The 25,170-nt window shown below is 42.1% G+C and overlaps 1 protein-coding gene and 1 pseudogene across 1 annotated transcript; both read right to left on the reverse strand.

Annotated features, from left to right (window-relative positions):
• Positions 1-11,953, reverse strand: part of LOC129834103 (cadherin-16-like) — a 34,299-nt pseudogene extending 22,346 nt beyond the window's left edge.
• Positions 11,954-14,707: 2,754 nt separating this feature from the next.
• LOC129834205 (GTP-binding protein RAD-like) lies at positions 14,708-17,684 on the reverse strand. The gene is made up of 5 exons (XM_055898948.1): positions 17,581-17,684; positions 16,875-17,240; positions 16,280-16,353; positions 15,877-16,081; positions 14,708-15,684 (listed from the first exon to the last, which is right to left on the reverse strand). Exons 2-5 carry the CDS (start codon positions 17,227-17,229, stop codon positions 15,407-15,409), a joined length of 912 nt encoding a protein of 303 aa, XP_055754923.1. The 5' UTR covers positions 17,230-17,240; positions 17,581-17,684; the 3' UTR covers positions 14,708-15,406.
• Between the last annotated feature and the right edge of the window lie 7,486 nt (positions 17,685-25,170).

The raw sequence follows: 25,170 nt of genomic DNA on the forward strand, positions 1-25,170 counted from the left end.
AAGAGGCCAGGTGGAGATACAGAGACACTGGCCCGGCACAGAGCACAGAGACTGATCCCTGATTCAATCACAACCGCTAAGTCAGAATTGTTTTTTGGTTTGATTGAACAATCTTCGACAATATGGACACACACACACACACACCAACAGCGGGAACGGAACCTCAGGCTACAGGGAATCAGGCAGGGGAAAGCCTAGGGGTATGAGTGACATTAATAACGCACACCTTGGTCGCTTTATGAAAGCCCAGGGGGGGACTAAAATGACAACAGCACAACTGCAGTATCCTGATGCTTCACCCATTCCATTACATAATGACATTTTACAATGAACAGTCAAATAAAACATTGGATGAAAGTTCGCAGTGTTTGAAATTTGTCAGATGACCGCTTTCCATTATTCTAGACTAGAGGCAAAGGACACCTGGGTAAGGACACCTGCAGGAATATACAGATATCTCTGTGATCCCTGAAAGCATCACTGTGTGTCACGTATGAGATGGGGATGGAGATGGAGCATGATAGATGGGGATGGAGAGATGTGAGATGGGGATGGAGCAGTGGCCAGGAAGGTTCTACCTGTGAGATGGGGATGGAGCAGGGGCCAGGAAGGTTCTACCTGTGAGATGGGGATGGAGCAGGGGCCAGGAAGGTTCTACCTGTGAGATGGGGATGGAGCAGGGGCCAGGAAGGTTCTACCTGTGAGATGGGGATGGAGCAGGGGCCAGGAAGGTTCTACCTGTGAGATGGGGATGGAGCAGTGGCCAGGAAGGTTCTACCTGTGAGATGGGGATGGAGCAGGGGCCAGGAAGGTTCTACCTGTGAGATGGGGATGGAGCAGGGGCCAGGAAGGTTCTACCTGTGAGATGGGGATGGAGCAGGGGCCAGGAAGGTTATACATGTGAGATGGGGATGTGGTAGGGGCTAAGGAGGTTCTCCTGGAGGCGAACAGGGTCTGGTGACGCCCAGGTGTTTCCCGTCACCTCCACTGTCATGATGCCCGTGGAGAAGAAAGCGTTGTGTTTCCCCCCCATGTCCTTCAACATCACTGACAGCATGTAGCGGCCACAAATCTCTGGGTCCAGGTTGGAATCCCCCGGAACACACACACACATCAATATATTAAAATCAGACATTTAGACACATGTACACAAACACACACAAGAAATCCCTGAGGTCAGCAGTAGCATACGCCATGATTATTATCATATATAACGATGACCGGGGGCTGTATGATATAGGCTATATATAGCAGTTGAATGTACAATAACCTCCACAAGTGGGGCAGGAGGAAATAAACAAGGAGAGACTTTGGGTTGTTGAATGACTGTGGTGGCATATTAGGTGTTAAACTGGAAGTGTTTTCCCGTCTGATTTTATAGGGTACGTGTCAGTGCCCAGAAACACACAGCTGACCTGTAAAATGTAAAGCCCTGCTTGCCGGCTGTAATGGATCTCTTCAATTGAATGGCGGACTGCAACGTCCCTGGAGCTGCATTACGTTGTTCACAGACAGCACGTTGGGAAAAAAGCGGGGAAACGTTGTTACTAACCCTCAAACAAGGCCATCAGAGTCATAAAGACGTAATTAGACCATTTCACATTTAATGGCCCTATGGTGGCAGCCAATGGGGTGGATTGGGGTTGTTAGTGTTGTCTAGCTTCAGTCAAGCTGTAACATAGGGGCACCATGGTAACCAGAAGTCCAGAAATAGCACCAGCACTGCCCAAATATGGACTTTTGTACCAGAGTTACCTGGTGTACGTATGTGTGTGTGTGCGTGCATGTGCGTATGTGCATGCGTGTGTGTGTGTGCCCATGTGTGTATGTGGATTGAGAAGGGGTGTACTAAGTAATGTGTTTAACAGGGAACGGAGAAACGTAAGACAATACTATGTCGAATTAAACAGGGCAGTTGAGTGAGGGGCCTGTAACTCACCGTCCTTAGTGAGAGACACCTCGCCGGTCACAGAGTCTATGAAGAACATGTGACCGGAGGGGATGCTGGGGGTCTGGTCCATCAGGCTGATGCGCAGGTCAGCACGGGCTGTGTTACGGTCGTCACGGTCAGATGCCCCCACTTGCATGAATGAGATCCTCAGCCAAGAGAAAGATAGACAAGCTTCAGCTGTGTACATTCACACTGTGACTTAACTAGTCAATCATAAGCAAGGATGACAATAGCTAGTTCTTATAGTGAAACATCCTTACTCAGTTCAAACGCTAGTATTCCTCCTGGACAATCTTGATTTAATCATGATAACCTTCTGGCTTTATTCTAACATAATTTTAAATTTGGTAAAAACATGAGTTGTTTAACATATTCATATCTACTGTAGTTCATTTGAACAGAGGCACACTTTATAGGGTTATTACTATAATATATTCTCAGCGTGAAGTCTGCTCTATCATTTCCTGAAAGTCATGTCACAATGTAATCGATGGTAACCCACGATTATCTGGTGGCGTGATGCTCACACACGCACACAGCTCTCTCTGTTCATCCACTCAAACGCGAGTCCCCTCAGTCACATAAATCCAGACGCTTGAGTCATCTCTGACGCAAAAACTCAAAGAACTAACCCACAATAGCCCAAGGTCAGACTGTAGTAAGACAACAACAAAAAAGGAAGTACTGTTCATCACCTCTACTTCTAATACACATAGCGTGTATGTCCTTCACCAGAGACATGTGGATAGTTCAAGTGATGCTATTTCTGTACAAGTCATGAATATTCAGACAATGCAAACATCACTCATCAGTAGGTATTGAAAAATAAACTCACAAATGTGTCATCAATTACAATCCCTTCTGTGAACTAACAATGTTTTCTCCTGAATGGCGAATTACCTGGATTTCTGCATAAGTTGGTCATAACGTTTTATCTGATCTTCGTCTAAGTCACAACAATAGACAAACACAGTCTGCTTAAACTAATAACACACAAACAGTTATAATTGTTCATGTCTTTATTGAACACACTCTGTAAACATTCACAGTGCAGGTTGGAAAAAGTATGTGAACCCTTGGATTTAATAACTGGCTGACCCTGCTTTGGCAGCAGTAACCTCAACCAAACGTTTTCTGTAGTTGCGGATCAGACCTGCACAACGGTCAGGAGGAATTTTGGACCATTCCTCTTTACAAAACTGTTTCAGTTCCACCATATTCTTAGGATGTCTGGTGTGAACCGTTCTCTTGAGGTCATGCCACAGCATCTCAATCGGGTTGAGGTCAGGACTGACTGGGCCACTCCAGAAGGCGTATTTTCTTCTGTTCACGCCATTCTGTTGTTGATTTACTTCTGTCTTTTGGGTTGTTGTCCTGTTGCATCACCTAACTTCTGTTGAGCTTCAATTGGCGGACCGATATCCTTACATTTTCCTGCAACATGTCTTGATAAACTTGAGAATTAATTTTTACGTCAATGATAGCAAGCTGTCCAGGCCCTGAGGCAGCAAAGCACCCCCAGACATTGATGCGCCCTCCACCATAGTTTACAGTTGGGATGAGGTTTTGATGTTGGTGTGCTGTACCTTTTTTTTGTGTGTGTGCCTTCCAAACAACACAACTTTAGTTTCATCTGTCCACAAAATATTTTGCCAGTAGCGCTGTGGAACATCCAGGTGCTCTCTTGCAAATTTCAGACGTGCAGCAATGTTTTTTTTTTGGATAGCAGTGGCTTCTTCCATGGTGTCCTCCCGTAAACACGTTTCTTGTTTAGTGTTTAACCTATTGTAGACTCGTCAACAGAGGTGTTAGCATCTTCCAGATATTTCTGTAAGTCTTTAGCTGACACTAAGCATTGGGCATTCTGCAATGTGCTTTTGTAGTCATCTTTGCTGGGCGGCCACTCCTAGGGAGAGTAGCAACAGTGCTGAAATGTCTCCAATTATAGACAATTTGTCTTACAGTGGACTGACTTTTAGAGATACTTTTGTAACCCTTTCCAGTGTTATGCAAGGCAACATTTCTTAATCTTAGGTCTTATGAGATCTCTTTGGTTAGAAGCATGGTTCACATCAGGCAATGCTTCTTGTGAATAGCAAACTCAAATTTTGTGAGTGTTTTTTATGGGGCAAGGCAGTTCTAACCAAAATCTCCAATCTCGTCTTATTGATTCGACAGGTTACGTCGATAAAGTGCTCGTTTTACTGTGGATATAGATACTTTTGTACCTGTTTCCTCCAGAATCTTCACAAGGTCCTTTGCTGTTGTTCTGGGTTTGATTTGCACTTTTCGCACCAAAGTACGTTCATCTCTAGGAGACAGAACGCGTCTCCTTCCTGAGCGGTATGACAGCTGCGCGGTCCCATGGTGTTTATACTTGCGTACTATTGTTTGTACAGATGAACGTGGTACCTTCAGGCGTTTGGAAATTGCTCCCAAGGATGAACCAGAGTTGAGGAGGTCTACAATTATTTTTCTGAGGTCTTGGTTGATTTCTTTTGATTTTCCCATGATGTCAAGCAAAGAGGCACTGAGTTTGAAGGTAGGCCTTGAAATACATCCACAGGTACAGCTCCAATTGACTCAAATGATGTCAATTAGCCTATCAGAAGCTTCTAAAGCCATGACATCATTATCTGGAATTTTCCAAGCTGTTTAAAGGCACAGTCAACATAGAGTATGTAAACTTCTGACCCACTGGAATTGTGATACAGTGAATTATAAGTGAAATAATCTGTCTGTAAACAATTGTTGGAAAAATCACTTGTGTCATGCACAAAGTAGATGTCCTAACTGACTTGCCAAAACTATAGTTTGTTAACAAGAAAGTTGTGGAGTGGTTGAAAAACGAGTTTTAGACTCCAACCTAAGTGTATGTAAACTTCCGACTTCAACTGTAGGTCTGTCTTCCGTTCCTGTAATGACTGGCTATGCCTGTCACTCAATTCTGGGCTAATGTGTGTGACATTCATTGACTTCCTGTGCTAATTATTTTCTTGAGTGGCAATTACAGCTGAGTAGCTGGGGGGAAAAACTTACTTCCAACTAAAAGTAAATGCAACTGTAAGTATGAATGGCGAATGTAAGTTAATTAAGACACATACGGTAGCCTAAAGATCTAATCTGATTGTAATTAACTAAGGATACTGTGTCTCATTTGGTTTGCTAGACAGTACATTGTTTGAGGACAAGCCAGAGATAATACACCCCAATTAAAACAAGTCATTGCAATATATTGCATTCAATTTGATGGTATTTTCGTTACAGTATCGTTCCATCCCATCCAATCTCATAGGTCACATTGCATTCCATCTTGGCCAATGGCCATAATAACCGCATGGATGACGAATCACATGTATTGTAAACATATCACTACATGCATAGATAATGCCATACATGTGTGATTGTCAACCTGCAGAGAGTACGATGGCTGCTTCTCTCTGTCCAGAGGCTTCAAGGAGTAAAGAAATCCTGCCTCAACAAAGATCCCCTCACCGTCCCCTGTCACCACCACGTCAGTGGAGGGAGCTGGGAGGTTAGGGAGCTGTGTTGGACAAGGACAAAATATGATTTCAATCTACAATTCCCCCTTCATTACAATTAGACTTTTAGTTTAGTATTCTCGGCAAGAGTAAGATTGGAGTTAAAATAAAACTTCTTCTTACTGTGTGTTGGCAAATGTTGACCTTTCACATCAAAGCTGGGAGGATAACCATATGTCGCTGCAAGCACACGAGATCTCTGGGCCTTGTGTAATGGATTTTTGCTCTGCTCATTTAAAGTCAATTGAACAATTACCCATTCTATGATGTGTAAATGGTTGAGTATATGTATAGCTCCATCTGGCAATCCTTTTGAATCTTTTGAGTGAGCGGTTATGTGTCATAATGGCCGTTGATATTTTCCCCCTTATGGAAAACGTGTTCACCGCTGACAGTTTTTTCTCAAGGATGTCACAAGTTGCTGGCAGAGGGGCTGTCACGAAACAGACACCCTTCTGTTCCAGATCCACAATGCCCGTGTCTGGCCCAGCCGTGGTCAGGTGTGAATGGTCATGGTATCCTAGTCATGGTGCTGTGTGACTGAATGGCGTAGAGGACCCGGTGTACCTGGTGTACGTATGTGTGTGTGTGCGTGCATGTGCGTATGTGCATGCGTGTGTGTGTGTGCCCATGTGTGTATGTGGATTGAGAAGGGGTGTACTAAGTAATGTGTTTAACAGGGAACGGAGAAACGTAAGACAATACTATGTCGAATTAAACAGGGCAGTTGAGTGAGGGGCCTGTAACTCACCGTCCTTAGTGAGAGACACCTCGCCGGTCACAGAGTCTATGAAGAACATGTGACCGGAGGGGATGCTGGGGGTCTGGTCCATCAGGCTGATGCGCAGGTCAGCACGGGCTGTGTTACGGTCGTCACGGTCAGATGCCCCCACTTGCATGAATGAGATCCTCAGCCAAGAGAAAGATAGACAAGCTTCAGCTGTGTACATTCACACTGTGACTTAACTAGTCAATCATAAGCAAGGATGACAATAGCTAGTTCTTATAGTGAAACATCCTTACTCAGTTCAAACGCTAGTATTCCTCCTGGACAATCTTGATTTAATCATGATAACCTTCTGGCTTTATTCTAACATAATTTTAAATTTGGTAAAAACATGAGTTGTTTAACATATTCATATCTACTGTAGTTCATTTGAACAGAGGCACACTTTATAGGGTTATTACTATAATATATTCTCAGCGTGAAGTCTGCTCTATCATTTCCTGAAAGTCATGTCACAATGTAATCGATGGTAACCCACGATTATCTGGTGGCGTGATGCTCACACACGCACACAGCTCTCTCTGTTCATCCACTCAAACGCGAGTCCCCTCAGTCACATAAATCCAGACGCTTGAGTCATCTCTGACGCAAAAACTCAAAGAACTAACCCACAATAGCCCAAGGTCAGACTGTAGTAAGACAACAACAAAAAAGGAAGTACTGTTCATCACCTCTACTTCTAATACACATAGCGTGTATGTCCTTCACCAGAGACATGTGGATAGTTCAAGTGATGCTATTTCTGTACAAGTCATGAATATTCAGACAATGCAAACATCACTCATCAGTAGGTATTGAAAAATAAACTCACAAATGTGTCATCAATTACAATCCCTTCTGTGAACTAACAATGTTTTCTCCTGAATGGCGAATTACCTGGATTTCTGCATAAGTTGGTCATAACGTTTTATCTGATCTTCGTCTAAGTCACAACAATAGACAAACACAGTCTGCTTAAACTAATAACACACAAACAGTTATAATTGTTCATGTCTTTATTGAACACACTCTGTAAACATTCACAGTGCAGGTTGGAAAAAGTATGTGAACCCTTGGATTTAATAACTGGCTGACCCTGCTTTGGCAGCAGTAACCTCAACCAAACGTTTTCTGTAGTTGCGGATCAGACCTGCACAACGGTCAGGAGGAATTTTGGACCATTCCTCTTTACAAAACTGTTTCAGTTCCACCATATTCTTAGGATGTCTGGTGTGAACCGTTCTCTTGAGGTCATGCCACAGCATCTCAATCGGGTTGAGGTCAGGACTGACTGGGCCACTCCAGAAGGCGTATTTTCTTCTGTTCACGCCATTCTGTTGTTGATTTACTTCTGTCTTTTGGGTTGTTGTCCTGTTGCATCACCTAACTTCTGTTGAGCTTCAATTGGCGGACCGATATCCTTACATTTTCCTGCAACATGTCTTGATAAACTTGAGAATTAATTTTTACGTCAATGATAGCAAGCTGTCCAGGCCCTGAGGCAGCAAAGCACCCCCAGACATTGATGCGCCCTCCACCATAGTTTACAGTTGGGATGAGGTTTTGATGTTGGTGTGCTGTACCTTTTTTTTGTGTGTGTGCCTTCCAAACAACACAACTTTAGTTTCATCTGTCCACAAAATATTTTGCCAGTAGCGCTGTGGAACATCCAGGTGCTCTCTTGCAAATTTCAGACGTGCAGCAATGTTTTTTTTTTGGATAGCAGTGGCTTCTTCCATGGTGTCCTCCCGTAAACACGTTTCTTGTTTAGTGTTTAACCTATTGTAGACTCGTCAACAGAGGTGTTAGCATCTTCCAGATATTTCTGTAAGTCTTTAGCTGACACTAAGCATTGGGCATTCTGCAATGTGCTTTTGTAGTCATCTTTGCTGGGCGGCCACTCCTAGGGAGAGTAGCAACAGTGCTGAAATGTCTCCAATTATAGACAATTTGTCTTACAGTGGACTGACTTTTAGAGATACTTTTGTAACCCTTTCCAGTGTTATGCAAGGCAACATTTCTTAATCTTAGGTCTTATGAGATCTCTTTGGTTAGAAGCATGGTTCACATCAGGCAATGCTTCTTGTGAATAGCAAACTCAAATTTTGTGAGTGTTTTTTATGGGGCAAGGCAGTTCTAACCAAAATCTCCAATCTCGTCTTATTGATTCGACAGGTTACGTCGATAAAGTGCTCGTTTTACTGTGGATATAGATACTTTTGTACCTGTTTCCTCCAGAATCTTCACAAGGTCCTTTGCTGTTGTTCTGGGTTTGATTTGCACTTTTCGCACCAAAGTACGTTCATCTCTAGGAGACAGAACGCGTCTCCTTCCTGAGCGGTATGACAGCTGCGCGGTCCCATGGTGTTTATACTTGCGTACTATTGTTTGTACAGATGAACGTGGTACCTTCAGGCGTTTGGAAATTGCTCCCAAGGATGAACCAGAGTTGAGGAGGTCTACAATTATTTTTCTGAGGTCTTGGTTGATTTCTTTTGATTTTCCCATGATGTCAAGCAAAGAGGCACTGAGTTTGAAGGTAGGCCTTGAAATACATCCACAGGTACAGCTCCAATTGACTCAAATGATGTCAATTAGCCTATCAGAAGCTTCTAAAGCCATGACATCATTATCTGGAATTTTCCAAGCTGTTTAAAGGCACAGTCAACATAGAGTATGTAAACTTCTGACCCACTGGAATTGTGATACAGTGAATTATAAGTGAAATAATCTGTCTGTAAACAATTGTTGGAAAAATCACTTGTGTCATGCACAAAGTAGATGTCCTAACTGACTTGCCAAAACTATAGTTTGTTAACAAGAAAGTTGTGGAGTGGTTGAAAAACGAGTTTTAGACTCCAACCTAAGTGTATGTAAACTTCCGACTTCAACTGTAGGTCTGTCTTCCGTTCCTGTAATGACTGGCTATGCCTGTCACTCAATTCTGGGCTAATGTGTGTGACATTCATTGACTTCCTGTGCTAATTATTTTCTTGAGTGGCAATTACAGCTGAGTAGCTGGGGGGAAAAACTTACTTCCAACTAAAAGTAAATGCAACTGTAAGTATGAATGGCGAATGTAAGTTAATTAAGACACATACGGTAGCCTAAAGATCTAATCTGATTGTAATTAACTAAGGATACTGTGTCTCATTTGGTTTGCTAGACAGTACATTGTTTGAGGACAAGCCAGAGATAATACACCCCAATTAAAACAAGTCATTGCAATATATTGCATTCAATTTGATGGTATTTTCGTTACAGTATCGTTCCATCCCATCCAATCTCATAGGTCACATTGCATTCCATCTTGGCCAATGGCCATAATAACCGCATGGATGACGAATCACATGTATTGTAAACATATCACTACATGCATAGATAATGCCATACATGTGTGATTGTCAACCTGCAGAGAGTACGATGGCTGCTTCTCTCTGTCCAGAGGCTTCAAGGAGTAAAGAAATCCTGCCTCAACAAAGATCCCCTCACCGTCCCCTGTCACCACCACGTCAGTGGAGGGAGCTGGGAGGTTAGGGAGCTGTGTTGGACAAGGACAAAATATGATTTCAATCTACAATTCCCCCTTCATTACAATTAGACTTTTAGTTTAGTATTCTCGGCAAGAGTAAGATTGGAGTTAAAATAAAACTTCTTCTTACTGTGTGTTGGCAAATGTTGACCTTTCACATCAAAGCTGGGAGGATAACCATATGTCGCTGCAAGCACACGAGATCTCTGGGCCTTGTGTAATGGATTTTTGCTCTGCTCATTTAAAGTCAATTGAACAATTACCCATTCTATGATGTGTAAATGGTTGAGTATATGTATAGCTCCATCTGGCAATCCTTTTGAATCTTTTGAGTGAGCGGTTATGTGTCATAATGGCCGTTGATATTTTCCCCCTTATGGAAAACGTGTTCACCGCTGACAGTTTTTTCTCAAGGATGTCACAAGTTGCTGGCAGAGGGGCTGTCACGAAACAGACACCCTTCTGTTCCAGATCCACAATGCCCGTGTCTGGCCCAGCCGTGGTCAGGTGTGAATGGTCATGGTATCCTAGTCATGGTGCTGTGTGACTGAATGGCGTAGAGGACTGTCATGCAGCCTGGCTTGGCATGGTGTGACTGTGGCATGGCTAGAGCAGCCTATGAAACAGGAGCATGCTGGTGATCTCGTGCTGCCACTCAGCACTGCATGTTTTACGGCTTCACGTACCACATAGCAACTGACTCTCGGCTGCCACAGCCGTGCCAATGAGCATGCGTTCAACTCCTGAGAACCCAACATTTTGATTTGGTCTGGGAAACTTATTTTTTGACTGCTCCATAACCTAATTTTAGACCAACAGGCTGAAAAGTCTATATTTAAGGCTGTGCAGTGTTTGACAACGTAGCTAATCGTTCACACCAAACATTCTTCTCTTGTTATGCCTCTAATGCGTTGACATGAAATGCAAATGTTTTCATAACAAAAATGTATATTTGTCATTCTTAGGCCGGTAGCCTAGTGGTTAGAGCGTTGGACTAGTAACCGAAAGGTTGCAAGATTGAATCCCCGAGCCGACAAGATAAAAACTGTTATTCTGCCCCTGAACAAGGAAGTTAACCCACTGTTCCTAGGCTGTCATTGAAAATAAGAATTTGTTCTTAACTGACTTGCCTGGTAATTTTTTTAATAAAAAACATTCATGGTATGAATAAACACCAGCTATCATGTGCCAGAGCAGAATACCTGAGAAGTTCAGAGCCATTCAAAAAGTAAAGCGGGTGAGAAACCAACTCTGACTCATAGACCTGTCTGTCAGTGCCGTTTCTGCTCAAGAACACACATTTTTGAGTAATAATGTTGTCCTTTCCACCCGAACACAAAGTAGTGCCAATTATCCGACCTCCACACCTTCACCACGTCCGCCATAAGAGTGAATCTGAGGTGTGTTTTGATCATACGTCATGCAACGGACCACGGATTTAATTTGACAGCTTCAAAAGGCCTCCAATTACATGTGTCAAACACATGCGCTGACAGGACAAACCTGGGGATTTCTAGGTGGCATTTCGAAAAGAATCCCCCTGCCATGAATGCAGTGCTGGCGGTCTAGCATTGAACAGACAGCCAGAGGCGCTCCAATTTTTGTTTAGTGATGAGGGGGCTGTGCGGGAGTAGCTCCGTAATAATTATATATTGAGCGCTGAGAGCAGTGCAACAGCGAAACGTAGCTTTTTTATGGCCCTTCTCCCTCTTTAATTTGCATATAGCCATTAATACATCAATCTCAGCAGGACCAGGGTATGATGCATCACATAGACTGGCAGAAATATGGAGAGAATTATTCCTTCGTGATTATTTCCCGATAAGCGAGCTGCTTTGATGTAAATGTAAAAAAAAAAAAAAAAAAAATCAAACTAACTGAAAAGTCTTACCTTGGCCAGGTACCATGGGAAAATACCAGCGTAGTTTTCAGGGATGCCAATTTTAAGATTGGCCCCTGAGCACTCTGCAGGAGTCTGAAGTACCACTAACCACACAATTCCAAAGAGACAATGGACCGCATGAATTTCAATCATTTAGTTGAAGTTTGTTTTCCCAAAAACAGTATAATAATAATACTAATCTGAGATTGCTGTAATAACTTGTGAAGGCCACATTCACAGGAAGCATACTTCCATTCAGTGTAATAATAAAGATGAACATAACTTATCTTCTAGTCATGTGTTTCTCTAACTGTATATCTGTAAAGTCAGGATGCGCAACATTTCCAGTCAAACAGTGGCAATCTTTTACGTTTGGGAACACATGGTTTCTAGGATTTCTGTCTTGTTACTGATTGATTCTCACTGTTATGAAGCAGAGAAAGAAAGATGGAGAAAGACAGAGAAAAAAACAATGTGAATGCTAACTATTCTATTTTATTCATCTTTTTAAAAAAATAAAAAATTAAATGACACCTGCCAATCTGCGGAATCAACCATCTTTCCACTGTAAAGACAACTCCAATAGGCCTACACTTGTGCAAGAAAATGTTGCATTTAAAATGCATGTTAGGTTAAACATATACTCAGTAACCACAGGCAGTAGGCCTACATGGTACATTAATGTTGCAGCATATTCCCAGACTTAACAGCAGAACTAGCCCTGCAACCTGGAACCTGGGTCACTCAAATTAGTATGATATGTTGCAAATCACAATTTGTAATAGTTTGTAAAACAAGAAATAGTTAAAGATGAGATTTGGCACTCCAATAAATCCCCCCAAAATAAAACAATGCTGGGCACAAGTCGCGGGAACCTCTGTGCCTCACTGATGGCCCATCGAGCCGTAGACAGCAATTCACAACATCCATAGGCAATTCGCTTGCAACAATATTTACATGTCTCATTATGATTTACAGAGACCAGCGAATGAAAACAAACTCACTCTCTGAACCTCAACCTGTAGGCCAGAATAAGAGCCTATACCTCACAAAAACTGAATCAATGATTGGCAAACATCACTTATTTACCTAACACTCCACGATCATTTTTATAATAAAATGTTCATTCGAAAACGTTGTATTTATTTTGTCTTACCTTCTGTCAACCATATGCGTGTTCCCTATGAAGGTGGGGGAACGGTTTGAATTGTGTGGAAATACGAAGTGCGTTTGCAGGACTCTCCAGTTTAATGTTTTACTACCTTTTTCCCTTCCAGTAATGCTGTTGGTCAACAAGACTCCAGTCTACTGAACAATCTAATGAATTCATATTTATGAGAACATAAATCAAATAACAAGGAAGTCTGTTTTATATATACACTTCTGTTCAAAAGTCTGTGGTTTTTGAAAGAAACGCACATTTTTTTGTCCATTAAAATAACATCAGAAAAGATTTATCAGAAATACAGTGTAGACATTGTTAATGTTGTAAATGACTATTGTAGCTGGAAATGGCTGATGTTTTTGTGGAATATCTACATAGGCGTACAGAGGCCCATTATCAGCAACCATCACTCCTGTGTTCCAATGGCACGTTGTGTTAGCTAATCCAAGTTTATCATTTTAAAAGGCTAATTGATCATTAGAAAACCCTTTTGCAATTATGTTAGCACAGCTGAAAACTGTTGTGCTGATTAAAGAAACAATCAAACTGGCCTTCTCTAGACTAGTTGAGTATCTGGAGCATCAGCATTTGTGGGTTTAATTACAGGCTCAAAATGGCTAGAAACAAAGACCTTTCTTCGGAAACTCGTCAGTCTATTCTTGTTCTGAGAAATGAAGGCTATTCCATGCGAGAAATTGACATGAAACTGAAGATCTTGTACAACGCTGTGTACTACACCCTTCACAGAACAGCGCAAACTGGCTCTAACCAGAATGGAAAGAGGAGTGGGAGGCCCCGGTGCAAAACTGAGCAAGAGGACAAGTACATTAGTGTGTCTAGTTTGAGAAACAGACACCTCACAAGTCCTCAACTGGCAGCTTCATTTAATAGTACCCGCAAAACACCAGTCTCAACATCAACAGTGAAGAGGCGACTCCGGGATGCTGGCCTTCTAGGCAGAGTTGCAAAGAAAAAGCCATATCTCAGACTGGCCAATAAAAATAAAATATTAAGATGGGCAAAAGAACAGACACTGGACAGAGGAAGATTGGAAAAAAGTGTTATGGACAGACGAATCTAAGTTTGAGGTGTTCGGATCACAAGGAACATTCATGAGAAGCAGAAGAAATGAAAAGATGCTGGAGGAGGGCTTGATGCCATCTGTCAAGCATGGTGGAGGCAATGTGATGGTCTGGGGGTGCTTTGGTGGTGGTAAAAAGGGAGACTTGTACAGGGTAAAATGGATCTTGAAGAAGGAAGGCTATCACTCCATTTTGCAACGCCATGCCATACCCTGTGGACGGAGCTTAATTGGAGCCAATTTCCTCCTACAACAGGACAATGCCCCAAAGCACAGCTCCAAACTATGCAATAACTATTTGGGGAAGAAGCAGTCAGCTGGTATTCTGTCTATAATGGAGTGGCCAGCACAGTCACCGGATCTCAACCCTATTGAGCTGTTGTGGGAGCAGCTTGACCATATGATATGTAAGAAGTGCCCATCAAGCCAATCCAACTTGTGGGAGGTGCTTCGGGAAGCATGGTGTGAAATCTCTTCAGATTACCTCAACAAATTGACAACAAGAATGCCAATGGTCTGCAAAGCTTTAATTGCTGCAAACGGAAAATTCTTTAATGAAAGCAAAGTTTGAAGGACACAATTATATTTCAATTAAAAATCATTATTTATAACCTTTTCAACATCTTGACTATATTTCCTATTAATTTTCAACTAATTTCATGTATGTTTACATGGAAAACAAGGACTTTTCTAAGTGACCCCAAACTTTTGAACGGTAGTGTATTTAACTTTCGTTTATGGTGTAGTCTCATTGTTTTATGATCTGGGCAAGAAAAAATATGGAATAGTTGTATTTCATTTTTTTATTAGAAAAGTAAACATAACAAAATGATTGAATATTAAAAGGAAGTGAAAATCAACTGTATTTGAAACAAAAAATGTAATTCACATGATAAATATAACTTATTATTGCTTTCTTCATTCACATCTGGACTGAAGGTTAGGACAATAGAATTATATATTTTTCCAAAACCTGACCTAACCCCCAGTACACATTATTCCTGTCCTTAGCATCATGGCCAAAGTACGAACCTGCGTACCCAGTTTCAAGTAAAAATGACTCCATGTGACAGAATGCAATGACATCACTCATGGTGCTTACAGTTCCATTGCTTTTCAGGACAGTGTACCATAATCTAATCTTTAATGAGGGCTATATACAACTCTACCAACACTAAATGGAGTAGAACCAAACAAATTGTCCCCCATTATCAAGGCAATCTTACAACTCATGGTTGCAAATAACAAGCCTTGGTGGATTGAATATACATACACAAGAAGTATCAACATCTATACATAAGCAAGACAAAAGACTAAACTGAAACCTCATGCAGATCATTAACATGGACACGTCTGTTGTGTTTAATGAATATAATAAAATATATAATTTCTGTACAGCTCTATCAGTCCTTGGGGTTAGTGTTAAAAAACACACAGCGTCTGGTCTTGAAGGCCAAAGAGAGAACAGCAGTCCAGATACTGTACTCTCAGAGGACCGAGAGGTCATGGCAGGACTTGGACTTCTGTCTGAAGGCCATCTTCTTGTTCTTCCGGGCCACCATACGGCCCAGGAAACGCTTGGCCTTCTTGCCGATGCTCTCGCGTCGTTTCCAGTTGGCCATACGGCGAGCGTTCTCCTCCTTGCTGTCTTTGCGCAGTCGGATCTGCCGGACGATGCCATCGAACAGGTCCCTGACGTTGTGGTGGAGATTGGCTGAGGTCTCGATGAACTTGCAGTCAAACACCACAGCGCAGGTGCTGCCCTCTGCAACAACAAAAAAGGAGGGGCGGCGCAGGTGAGAATCTATAGTGTTCCCTGGGGACACTGACTTCCCCCTCATCATTATGCCTTCGCATAACACCTTGATACTAGCTTTAAGTACAGCAGTCATTCTTAAAGAAGTAGCACTATGCAAATACAGAGATGCCTTGGACAGAAGAGATCACCGTCACTTACCATCCACAGAGACTTCTCTGGATCGCACCAGGTCACTCTTATTGCCCACGAGGATGATGGGAATGTTCTCAGACTGGCGAGCTCTGCGTAGCTGGATGCGTAGCTCTGACGCCTTCTCAAAGCTGGACTTGTCTGTCACTGAGTAGACGATGATGTAGGCGTCACCTATCCTCATGCACTGTTCCTTCAGCCACTGACTGTTATCCTGTAAACAAAGAGAAATATAATTTGATTAGTTACACTCCTTATCTAACCAAAAGCTGCAGGTGCTAAAATTAAAGTTATTATAGTGGTATTTTATATTATACACCAGCATTAGAGCACTACACATTACATCAAATGATATGCTATGACTAAGACCAATTTTCTGAGGGTCAAACTGAAATTGCTTTATATGCCTCACCTGTTCCCAAATGTCGTACAACAAGATGGACGCCTCCTCCTCGTCCACCTCAATCGATCTGTCATACGTGTTTCCTGAAACAAAAGCAAGCAGACAGATAAAGACACCTAGCCAAAATGATATATACCCACTAACTGGGTCAAGTGTGAGGTCTCACTCACTATTGCCCATTTCTATTGCCCATTTCAGGATGCCTTTAGTACAGCTCATTAACTTTCAATTACCCTATATCTGTGATGGGCACTACTGTGCATTACTGTCTCCGTCCCTCAGTCATTCATTTTCATATCTCCCATCCACTATGTCTGTGGCTGTATATGTCAACAGCAGTACTTTGATAGGTGTGGCGCCTTACTGACTGGATGGAAATAGCAATAATCAATGTACTTCAGCCTGTGTGCCAAGATGATACGGAAACCAATCCTATATTTACTTAGTTTGGAGCCTATGTGCATTAGCTCCAATGGGGTGCTGAGGACAGCCACAGTCAAACAGTTATTGTCTTTGCTTTAAAAAAGTATTGCTTTATGGTGGATTCTCAATGCCATATAAACTTCAACGCCATCATCATCAGTAATGGTCATCAGACACACACCTGTCTCGTCGCAGTCGTGACCATCCTCGACTCCACCGAAAATACGTGCCAGGCTAGACTTGCCGACACCCTGCTCGCCGAGGAGAACCACCTTGTACACCTGTCCCTCGGAGTCGCTGCCGGAGGATATAACCGAATCGGACGAGTCCGATACACAGCTGTCTCTGTGAGGGTCGCCGGGAGTGTAGGACGTGCGGCGCATGAGGTTGGACAGCTCTCCAGTTTGCGCCTTGCGCATCTCGCGGTCGTCCACTGGCATGCTTCTTCTGTGCAGGTTCTGCAGGTGCATGGGAAACGGCATGCTCCCTCTTCTTTTGTCCATGTTCCGCAATTTGTCACTTTTGTTCAAAGTCATTACTTTTTTGTCTGTGAAATAGATGCACTCTTTAGTAAGATTGGGCTGTAAACATGAAAAGCAACCAACTCCGACAAAAATAAATGCATTTCGCATCACTACGCCTAGCTATTGATGTTTTTTTTTAAATCCTTTATTAGGCCACAGTTTATATGAACTTTTGTGTCATATTTATTTGAGCAAAGTCATTTAAGACAATAATGTGCCTGTATCCTATAATATTAATTACGGTTTGATGGAGCATTGAGCAATGTTAAAATTGAAGTTCAACTCAAATGATTTGAAACAGTCATAGCCTAATTAATGTATTATCACGACTGTAAAATCATTCAATTCCATAAGAAAACTTACATTTGATGTGGGTCTGACGTATTCCAAAATCCTGAACCAGGCAATCCACTTGCGATCTATCCTTCAGTGAAGAGAAGTTTCGGTTTGATCCAGTGAAACGTACGGATCCCCATATTTATCTAGTAGCCGAGCGAGTGACGTCACCACGAGGCAGGGTTTGCCTCTGGAGAGTCACGTCTCGAGGAGGAGGGAGTGTGGACCGCTCTACAGAGACGTGATTGAAAATGATGCGCAGGCGGGCTGAGGGATTCTCCTCTTCTGCAATGCAATGCCATCATGCCAGTGATGTAATTATTTTGCCGAGTAAATCGGCCATTTACTCTCCATAAGTTATAGCCTACCTGCGTTGAAGGGGTTGGCTAATTAGCATCGTTTTAACACTAGTTGGCCCAGAGCCATGGAGAGTTGGTGATGGAGGACGCTAAAATTAATTTGGACAGGTGAGGTTTTTACCAGCCATTCGCAAGGCTGACCATATTCAATCAATCCTTTTAAATAACTCGATTTGTTTGTAATTGATAAGTTATGTGCTACAAGTTGTCAGTGGATTAGCCATGAGCATCTGAGACATCAAGCGTTTCCAATAGATGCTTCTCACCATTTCGGCCCATAGGTCGCGTAGCCTTGGTGACACGAGTTGTGAATGAGGCTAATGTGAAAAAAAGCAGCTGTTCACCACAGAAACAGGACACATTATTTCTTAAAACGACGCCTAGACATTTCACTGGGGACACAGGTATCCCACAAGACTCAGCAGGCGACAGGAAAGAAAGACCATGAAAGAAAACCATTGCGATCCAAATGAATGATGATTTCACCTGCATCAGTCTGATTGAGGTTATTTAACCTAGTCTGTAGTCGCCATCTGATGGTGATTATGTAGTAGGCTGCTGAGAAGGAGAGAAGACCAGTGACAAAGGAAGAGTTACTTAGCTTGCTTCATTATTATCTCTGGCAAGTTGGCAAGCCTCATTCCTCATGACAATGCTCAATGCATAAAGTCAATTGGGTGGTGTATTGGTGGACAGACTAAAGTTAAACACCTTCTCAAGTGACATTAACAGTAACACAGTTTCCAAAGGTTTTCAGTTGAGTAGCACAATGTTTCCAAAAACATGTATTGGTCAGATCTTTTTCATTGATAGATTTTTTTATTTGTTGCCAGGGCTTCTTTAGGTGCTCTATGAAACGTGTTTGACTCAGTGGTAGCCTGTACTTTTTAAATGGACCAGACAGTGCCATATATTCACTACGGAAACAGTTATTTACAGGAAGAGAAGAACGGGCCTTCCTCCCCCAGGGCTGGATAAGCGTCTCTGGTTCCCCATTAGCGGGAGGATCAACACGACCTGTCTCTGTAACAAGGAAAGTGACCTTGCATAGGGGCTCTTTAATCAAAAATCCAACTCTGTGTATGTGTTCAGTACATGTTTTGCTCTTCTGTCTCCATCACTCACATACACATGCAGAACAGTGTGGAGGAGGAGATGTTTTTCTCCATTCTTATAAACAGTCCACATTAAGCTACCAGCTGTTTTGCCCTCAGTGACTCTAGCTATATTGGGTTGCTCCTGTCGTTTCATTAGCATTACATTTTTAACATTGAATAATAGAACAGTCAGTGTTTACGTAGCCTGCTGAGTGGTCTCAGTGGTGATCACTGATTGTGGGCTATAGAAGTATGAACACCTCAGCGTGAGAACCCAGGGTGTAGGCTTGTTGTTATTTACAGACGTACATTTGCATATTTCCGTTAGGGAACGCCTACTCTGTGAAGTGCGCGTGTGCAATAACGCAATTCGCCTTTGCACTCCTTCTAAACAACGCAATATAAAACAACTTTGGCCGAAGGGTAATGTCTACAAATCTTAGTCCACTCTGTTCGGAACAGATTCTAGTTTTAGTTTTCTGTATTGAGATCAAATGTTTCATAGATGAGAAAATGTGCGGAATGTTGGCCAAAATCCATCTCGTTCCATCTTCTCCCACTGCCGCCCACTGGGTTTCCCCTCACTACCACATTTGGCACATTTTATCAATAAAGTATTTAATGAGTTGTCTTCCTCAAATGAATGAAGCGGATTATGACGCAATCGTTGCGAGAGGGAGGGAATCTGATTTAATTGGTCCTCAACTCGCGGCTCAGACACTTAATTCATGATACATGTAGTTAGCCCTGAGTTAGTCTGCCCTGGAGCACGTTAGATCTGAAGATTTCGGTGATATGTAAATGTACCTGGCTAAAAGGAGAACGACTTTATTGGTAGCAGTTATCCCGAGTTGAACTCAGAGTTGACCAAAGTTACCTCGCTAACTCCTCAAACTACATTCGTAGTATAAGGGTCTGCAGGCTGGCTTTGGCATTTTCAGGTACTTACTTTACAAATAAATGCTAAAATGGTAATAAGACAATAATAACCCATGTCACAAGGAATAGTCTTATGTACTTAAATGTCCCATAGAGAATGAAGCGGAGTAAGTTAGTAGTCGTGCAAGGAATAGTCAGCTCCACTGAGACATGCTGTATATAAGAAATCTTCATGTTGCTTTTGTACAATACTACTCAACCAATGCTGCTCGGATAGTCTACCCCGTCACCTCCAATGCAATGAGGAGACTACTTCAGAATAGGCAGATTGTATCTACAGGAGTCTGTAACAACTCTTCTCTAGCCCCCAATCTAAGACACCACATGTTAGCTGGAAATGCAATGGTAACTTTTAAATTAGCCCCAGTGTTGCCAACTCCTCAGTAAGGAAAGTAGCTATTGGCTGTCCTAAAAGTCGCTGAATGACGTTGTCGCCTAATTTGCATAATTGGCCATGTGCGTGTAATTGTGATGGACACTGTAGGAGAGGAATAACGTCATGGGAGAGACAAAAAGGGAGTAAAAAAACACCCTAAATATGTTTAGAACTACAAATGAGCAAGCTGCAGAGCGTGGGACACACAGCGAATAAGAACCAGATATTTCAGACCAGATATTAGAGGCCAGATATTTGTTCATCCCCATCATAACAGAGGCATTGTCAGTCCCTATTCCCAGGAGTTTCTCTTTTTTAAGACAACACTTCTCGAGGAAAGCCACAACAGCACGGGCTATAGATTTGGCATCTCCTCCCTCCAACTCAACAAGCCCCATAAATGTTGATGCAATTGTCTGCTTGGTGTCACTAAAGTACCTTATCACAACCCCCAGGTACTTACAAACACTTACATCCATGGACTCATCGAGGAGGAGGCTGAAACGCTGGTCACCCACATCTGCGACCAACTTTTTCAGAAAGTATGGTGCTAGAACACCATTAATCATTTCTGTGCACTTTGTCCTGTGCATTTTGAAATGTGGGTAGCAGCAGTGGAGTATGAGAAAGCAGCTCTACATGCTTCTCCAATGTGATCACATACCAGCATGGAACAGTGTTCAGCAATAGTGTCACGACTTCCGCCGAAGTTGGTCCCTCTCCTTGTTCGGGCGGCGTTCGGCGGTCGACGTCACCGACCTTCTAGTCATCGCCGATCCACTTTTCATTTTCCATTGGTTTTGTCGTTTCTTCCATCACACCTGGTTCCAATTCCATCAATTACATGTTGTGTATTTAACCCTCTGTTTCCCCCCATGTCCTTGTCCGTAATTGTTTGTTGTAGTGCTTGTGCACAGTATGCTGGTATTTACCGGGTTTTGTTTGACCCATTTATTGTATTGTTCTGTTTAGGTGGTTTATGGTTATTAAGCACAACCGTTGTAAATCAGTTTCCGCTCTCCTGCGCCTGACTTCTCTGCCGCCAGTAGCATCGCATTACAAATAGCTAATACCATGGTGGCCTCAGCTTTTTTTGCAGTCAATTTTTTTAACCATAAATGGCAGCTTGTTTTGGGTGGAACTGTTATAAGGCTTTGCCTTTTGAGTATGTTTTTGAGTTGGCATGTGTTTTTTTACATCACTAAGTTTGGCGTAGAAATCAGCCTTACAATACAGGCAGTATGCCCGTGTATCATCTCCAATAAACGACTTCAACCAGACTTTGAATTCAGGGTTTGATTCCCACTCCTTTTTGTATTTTTGAGTGTACAGTTAGGCAGCTAGATGTTTAGCTTATGTCACATAGTGGACAAGGTGAGTAAGTGACTGAGGCTGTGTGAGTCAAATGCAGTGATTTATTTTTGTGCAGTGATTTATTTTAGACAAAGAACATTTTACATTTACATCCCGCCCTGAATGTAAGCCAGGGCGGGATCAGCCAGCGACGGCTTCCCGCATGAGCGATTAATTTGCAATCTGGACACAGAGGGGTGAACATCTCTTGCTCTGACTGCAGCTGGGAAGGACTGCTGCGCGAGGACTGGGCCGCCGGTGAGTGCTTTGGGAGGGGGGTGGGGACCACGGCAGCACCAGCTGCTCATTGAGAAGAGTAAGAACGATACGTGATTTCACGTCAGAGTCTCAAAGTCTCCAATAACACCAGATAAAGTTGCTAGATTGGTCGCCAGGCTATTTTTTTGTTGCTAGAGAGATCAGAAATATTTGCTAAATATAGCGACAGTTGGCAACACTGTGTAGCCCATCAAAATGACCCCCATTCTGACCTCTGATGACCATTCACACAAAACAGCCTTTCAGGTGAACACAAACTAGTGGACTTTTATATGGGTAAATTACCTCAAATAGCTTGGTTGTTGTGCATCGGTAACAGCATAGTGTCACACCTGCTCCCGCTCCCCCTCTCACTCCAGGCTGCCCATCATTACATACACCTGTCACCATCGTTAAGCGCATTAGCGCTTCATTGGACTCACCTGGACTCCATCACTTTATGATTGCCTCCTCTTTATTTGTCTATTCCTGTATTCCTGTATTCTTGTTATGTTTCCCATGTCCAGACACTGTCCGTGTTTTGTTTCATGTCTGTTATGAAATTTTCACTCCCTGTACTTGCTTCTCGTCTCCCAGTGTCTGTCCTCACACATAGATTTGGTGCTATTTTGGTGGAAGGCACTGACAACCTTTAGGGAATTGGAGATGGTCTTTAAATGGGCAAAATGGAACAAGAAACCGTATCACTCATCCATTTTTAATGCACAGCAATGGCAGCAGATTCGAGTGGTAACAGAGAAGTCTCAGAGGAAAATAACTCTAGAATATTTCTACAATTTTATTTAATTTTGCTTTGTTTCAAACAAATTATAATCACACATTTTATTAATCACAGTAGGCTAGTCCTAAATTAACTACCGCATTTAACTCTAAAAAAGGTAGCATGCAATGTTAAAACTTCTTATGGCTGCATCCCGCTACCGGGATCGATATGACAGCAGCCAGTGAAAGTGCAGGGCGCCAAATTCAAACAACAGAAATCTCATAATTAAAATTCCTCAAACATACACGATGTGTCTTATATCATTTTAAAGGTAATCTTGTTGTTAATCCCACCAAAGTGTCCGATTTCAAATATGCTTTTCAGCGAAAGCACTACAAACGATTATGCTAGGTCAACACCAAACCACAATAAGCACAGCCATTTTTCCAGCGAAAGATAGCTTTCACAAAAAGCAGAAATAGAGATAAAATGAATCACTAACCTTTGATTATCTTCATCAGATGACACTCATAGTTCTTCATGTTACACAATACATGCATGTTTTGTTTGAATAAAGTTCATATTTATAACAAAAAATCGGATTTTACATTGGCGCGTTACATTCACTAGTTCCAAAAACATCAAGTGATTTTACATAGCCACATCGTTTTAACAGAAATACTCATCATAAATGTAGATGATAATACAAGTTATACACATGGAATTATAGATATACCTCTCCTTAATGCAACCGCTGTGTCAGATTTCAAAAAAACTTTACGGAAAAAGCAAATCATGCAATAATCTGAGACGGAGCTCAGAACAATAGCCAAATTAGCCGCCATGTTGGGGTCAACAGAAACCAGAAAATACATGATAAATGTTTCCTTACCTTTGATGAATGCAGTCCTAGGAATCCCAGGTCCACAATAAATGCTTGATTTGTTCGATAATGTCCGTTATTTATGTCCAATTAGCTACTTTGGTTAGCGCCTTTGGTAAACAATTCCAAAGCCACAAAGCGCCTCCACTATAACGTGACGAAATGTCCAAAAGTTCTGTAACAGTCAGTAGAAACATGTCAAACGATGTACTGAATCAATCTTTAGAATGTTGTTAACATACAACTTGAATAACGTTCCAACCGGAGAATTAGATTGACTTCAGAAGAGCGGTGGAACGGACGTCCTCCTCATGTGAAGGCGCATGGTGAATGCGTGATCAGCTCGTGGCAGTGATTACTCATTCCTGTCTCCTTCGGCCCCCCTTCACATTAGAGTCATCAGACAAAGTTCTATTGACTCTTGACATCTAGTGGAAGCCGTAGGAAGTGAAAACTCATCAATATCTCGCTGTAATTTCAATGAGAGCTTGGTTGAAAATCTGCCACCTCAGAAACAATTCAAACAGGAAGTGGAACTTCTCAGGTTTTTGCCTGCCATATGAGTTCTGTTATACTCACAGACATAATTCAAACAGTTTTGGAAACTTCAGAGTGTTTTCTATCCAATAATAATAATAATAATAATAATAATATGCATATATTAGCAACTGGGACTGAGGAGCAGGCAGTTTACTATGGGCACCTCTGTGCACCTTTCATCCAAGCTACTCAATACTGCCCCTGCAGCCATAAGAAGTTAAAAGGTATGGTTTACTTTATCCTCAGTTTAACATGTTTAAAGAAGAATACTTTATTGCCCATGTTTACAGAAAACAGAAATGTATCTTGTTTTACGTTTCAATTGTCAGGAGATGGCATCTAGGTCTAGGATCGCTCCCCACCAGATTTTCCCATTGGACCTGGAATTCAAAGCCTTACCTCTAACCTTTAGGTTGCTGCTGCCAGAAAAACGCTACCTGCCAAAACCGAAGCAGAGACCATTAGATTATCAGTCTAACTCTTTCCCTACTGCATCAAGGATATCGCTCATTAGATGAGGTTGTGACACCAGGAATTAACAAGTGAAGGGAATTCGGGGGGGCATTTTCTACCAAGAATGAACATACTCGCCGATGCCACCCCTTGTTCGAATCCCGACAAGGCTGCTGTATTTAGCCTTGAATCTTTGTTTTTTATGCTTTCTTTTCCTACTATGAAAATCTGACAGTAGAAAAGCATCGGGCTTCTTCTGACAATTCTCGCTCCTCTTACCCCGTAAATCTGTCATCATCATCCATACATTTTTAATATGAAAACCTGTTTCTTTTTGTCAAACCGCTCTCCCTCGTCAGGATTGAAACTTGTAAAAGGGTAAATGTGTTAAATCAAAACACCACAGGAGTTAAATCTTGTTTATCTCTATTAAGAGAAAGGGCTTAATCTATACATTTAAGTTCATTTTCACACCGAAAACTTAATGTTAGCTAAATTGTTTTGAGTGTAAATCAAGGAAGTAATTGAAGCCGTGAGAATGACAAATCTACTCGTATTGTATGAAATCAGTGCACATAGCACACATGTTGGGGAAATGAAATACACTGAACAAAAATATGAACGCAACATGTCAA

Source organism: Salvelinus fontinalis, chromosome 35, assembly GCF_029448725.1.
Source record: "Salvelinus fontinalis isolate EN_2023a chromosome 35, ASM2944872v1, whole genome shotgun sequence".
Classification (NCBI taxonomy): Eukaryota; Metazoa; Chordata; class Actinopteri; order Salmoniformes; family Salmonidae; genus Salvelinus; species Salvelinus fontinalis.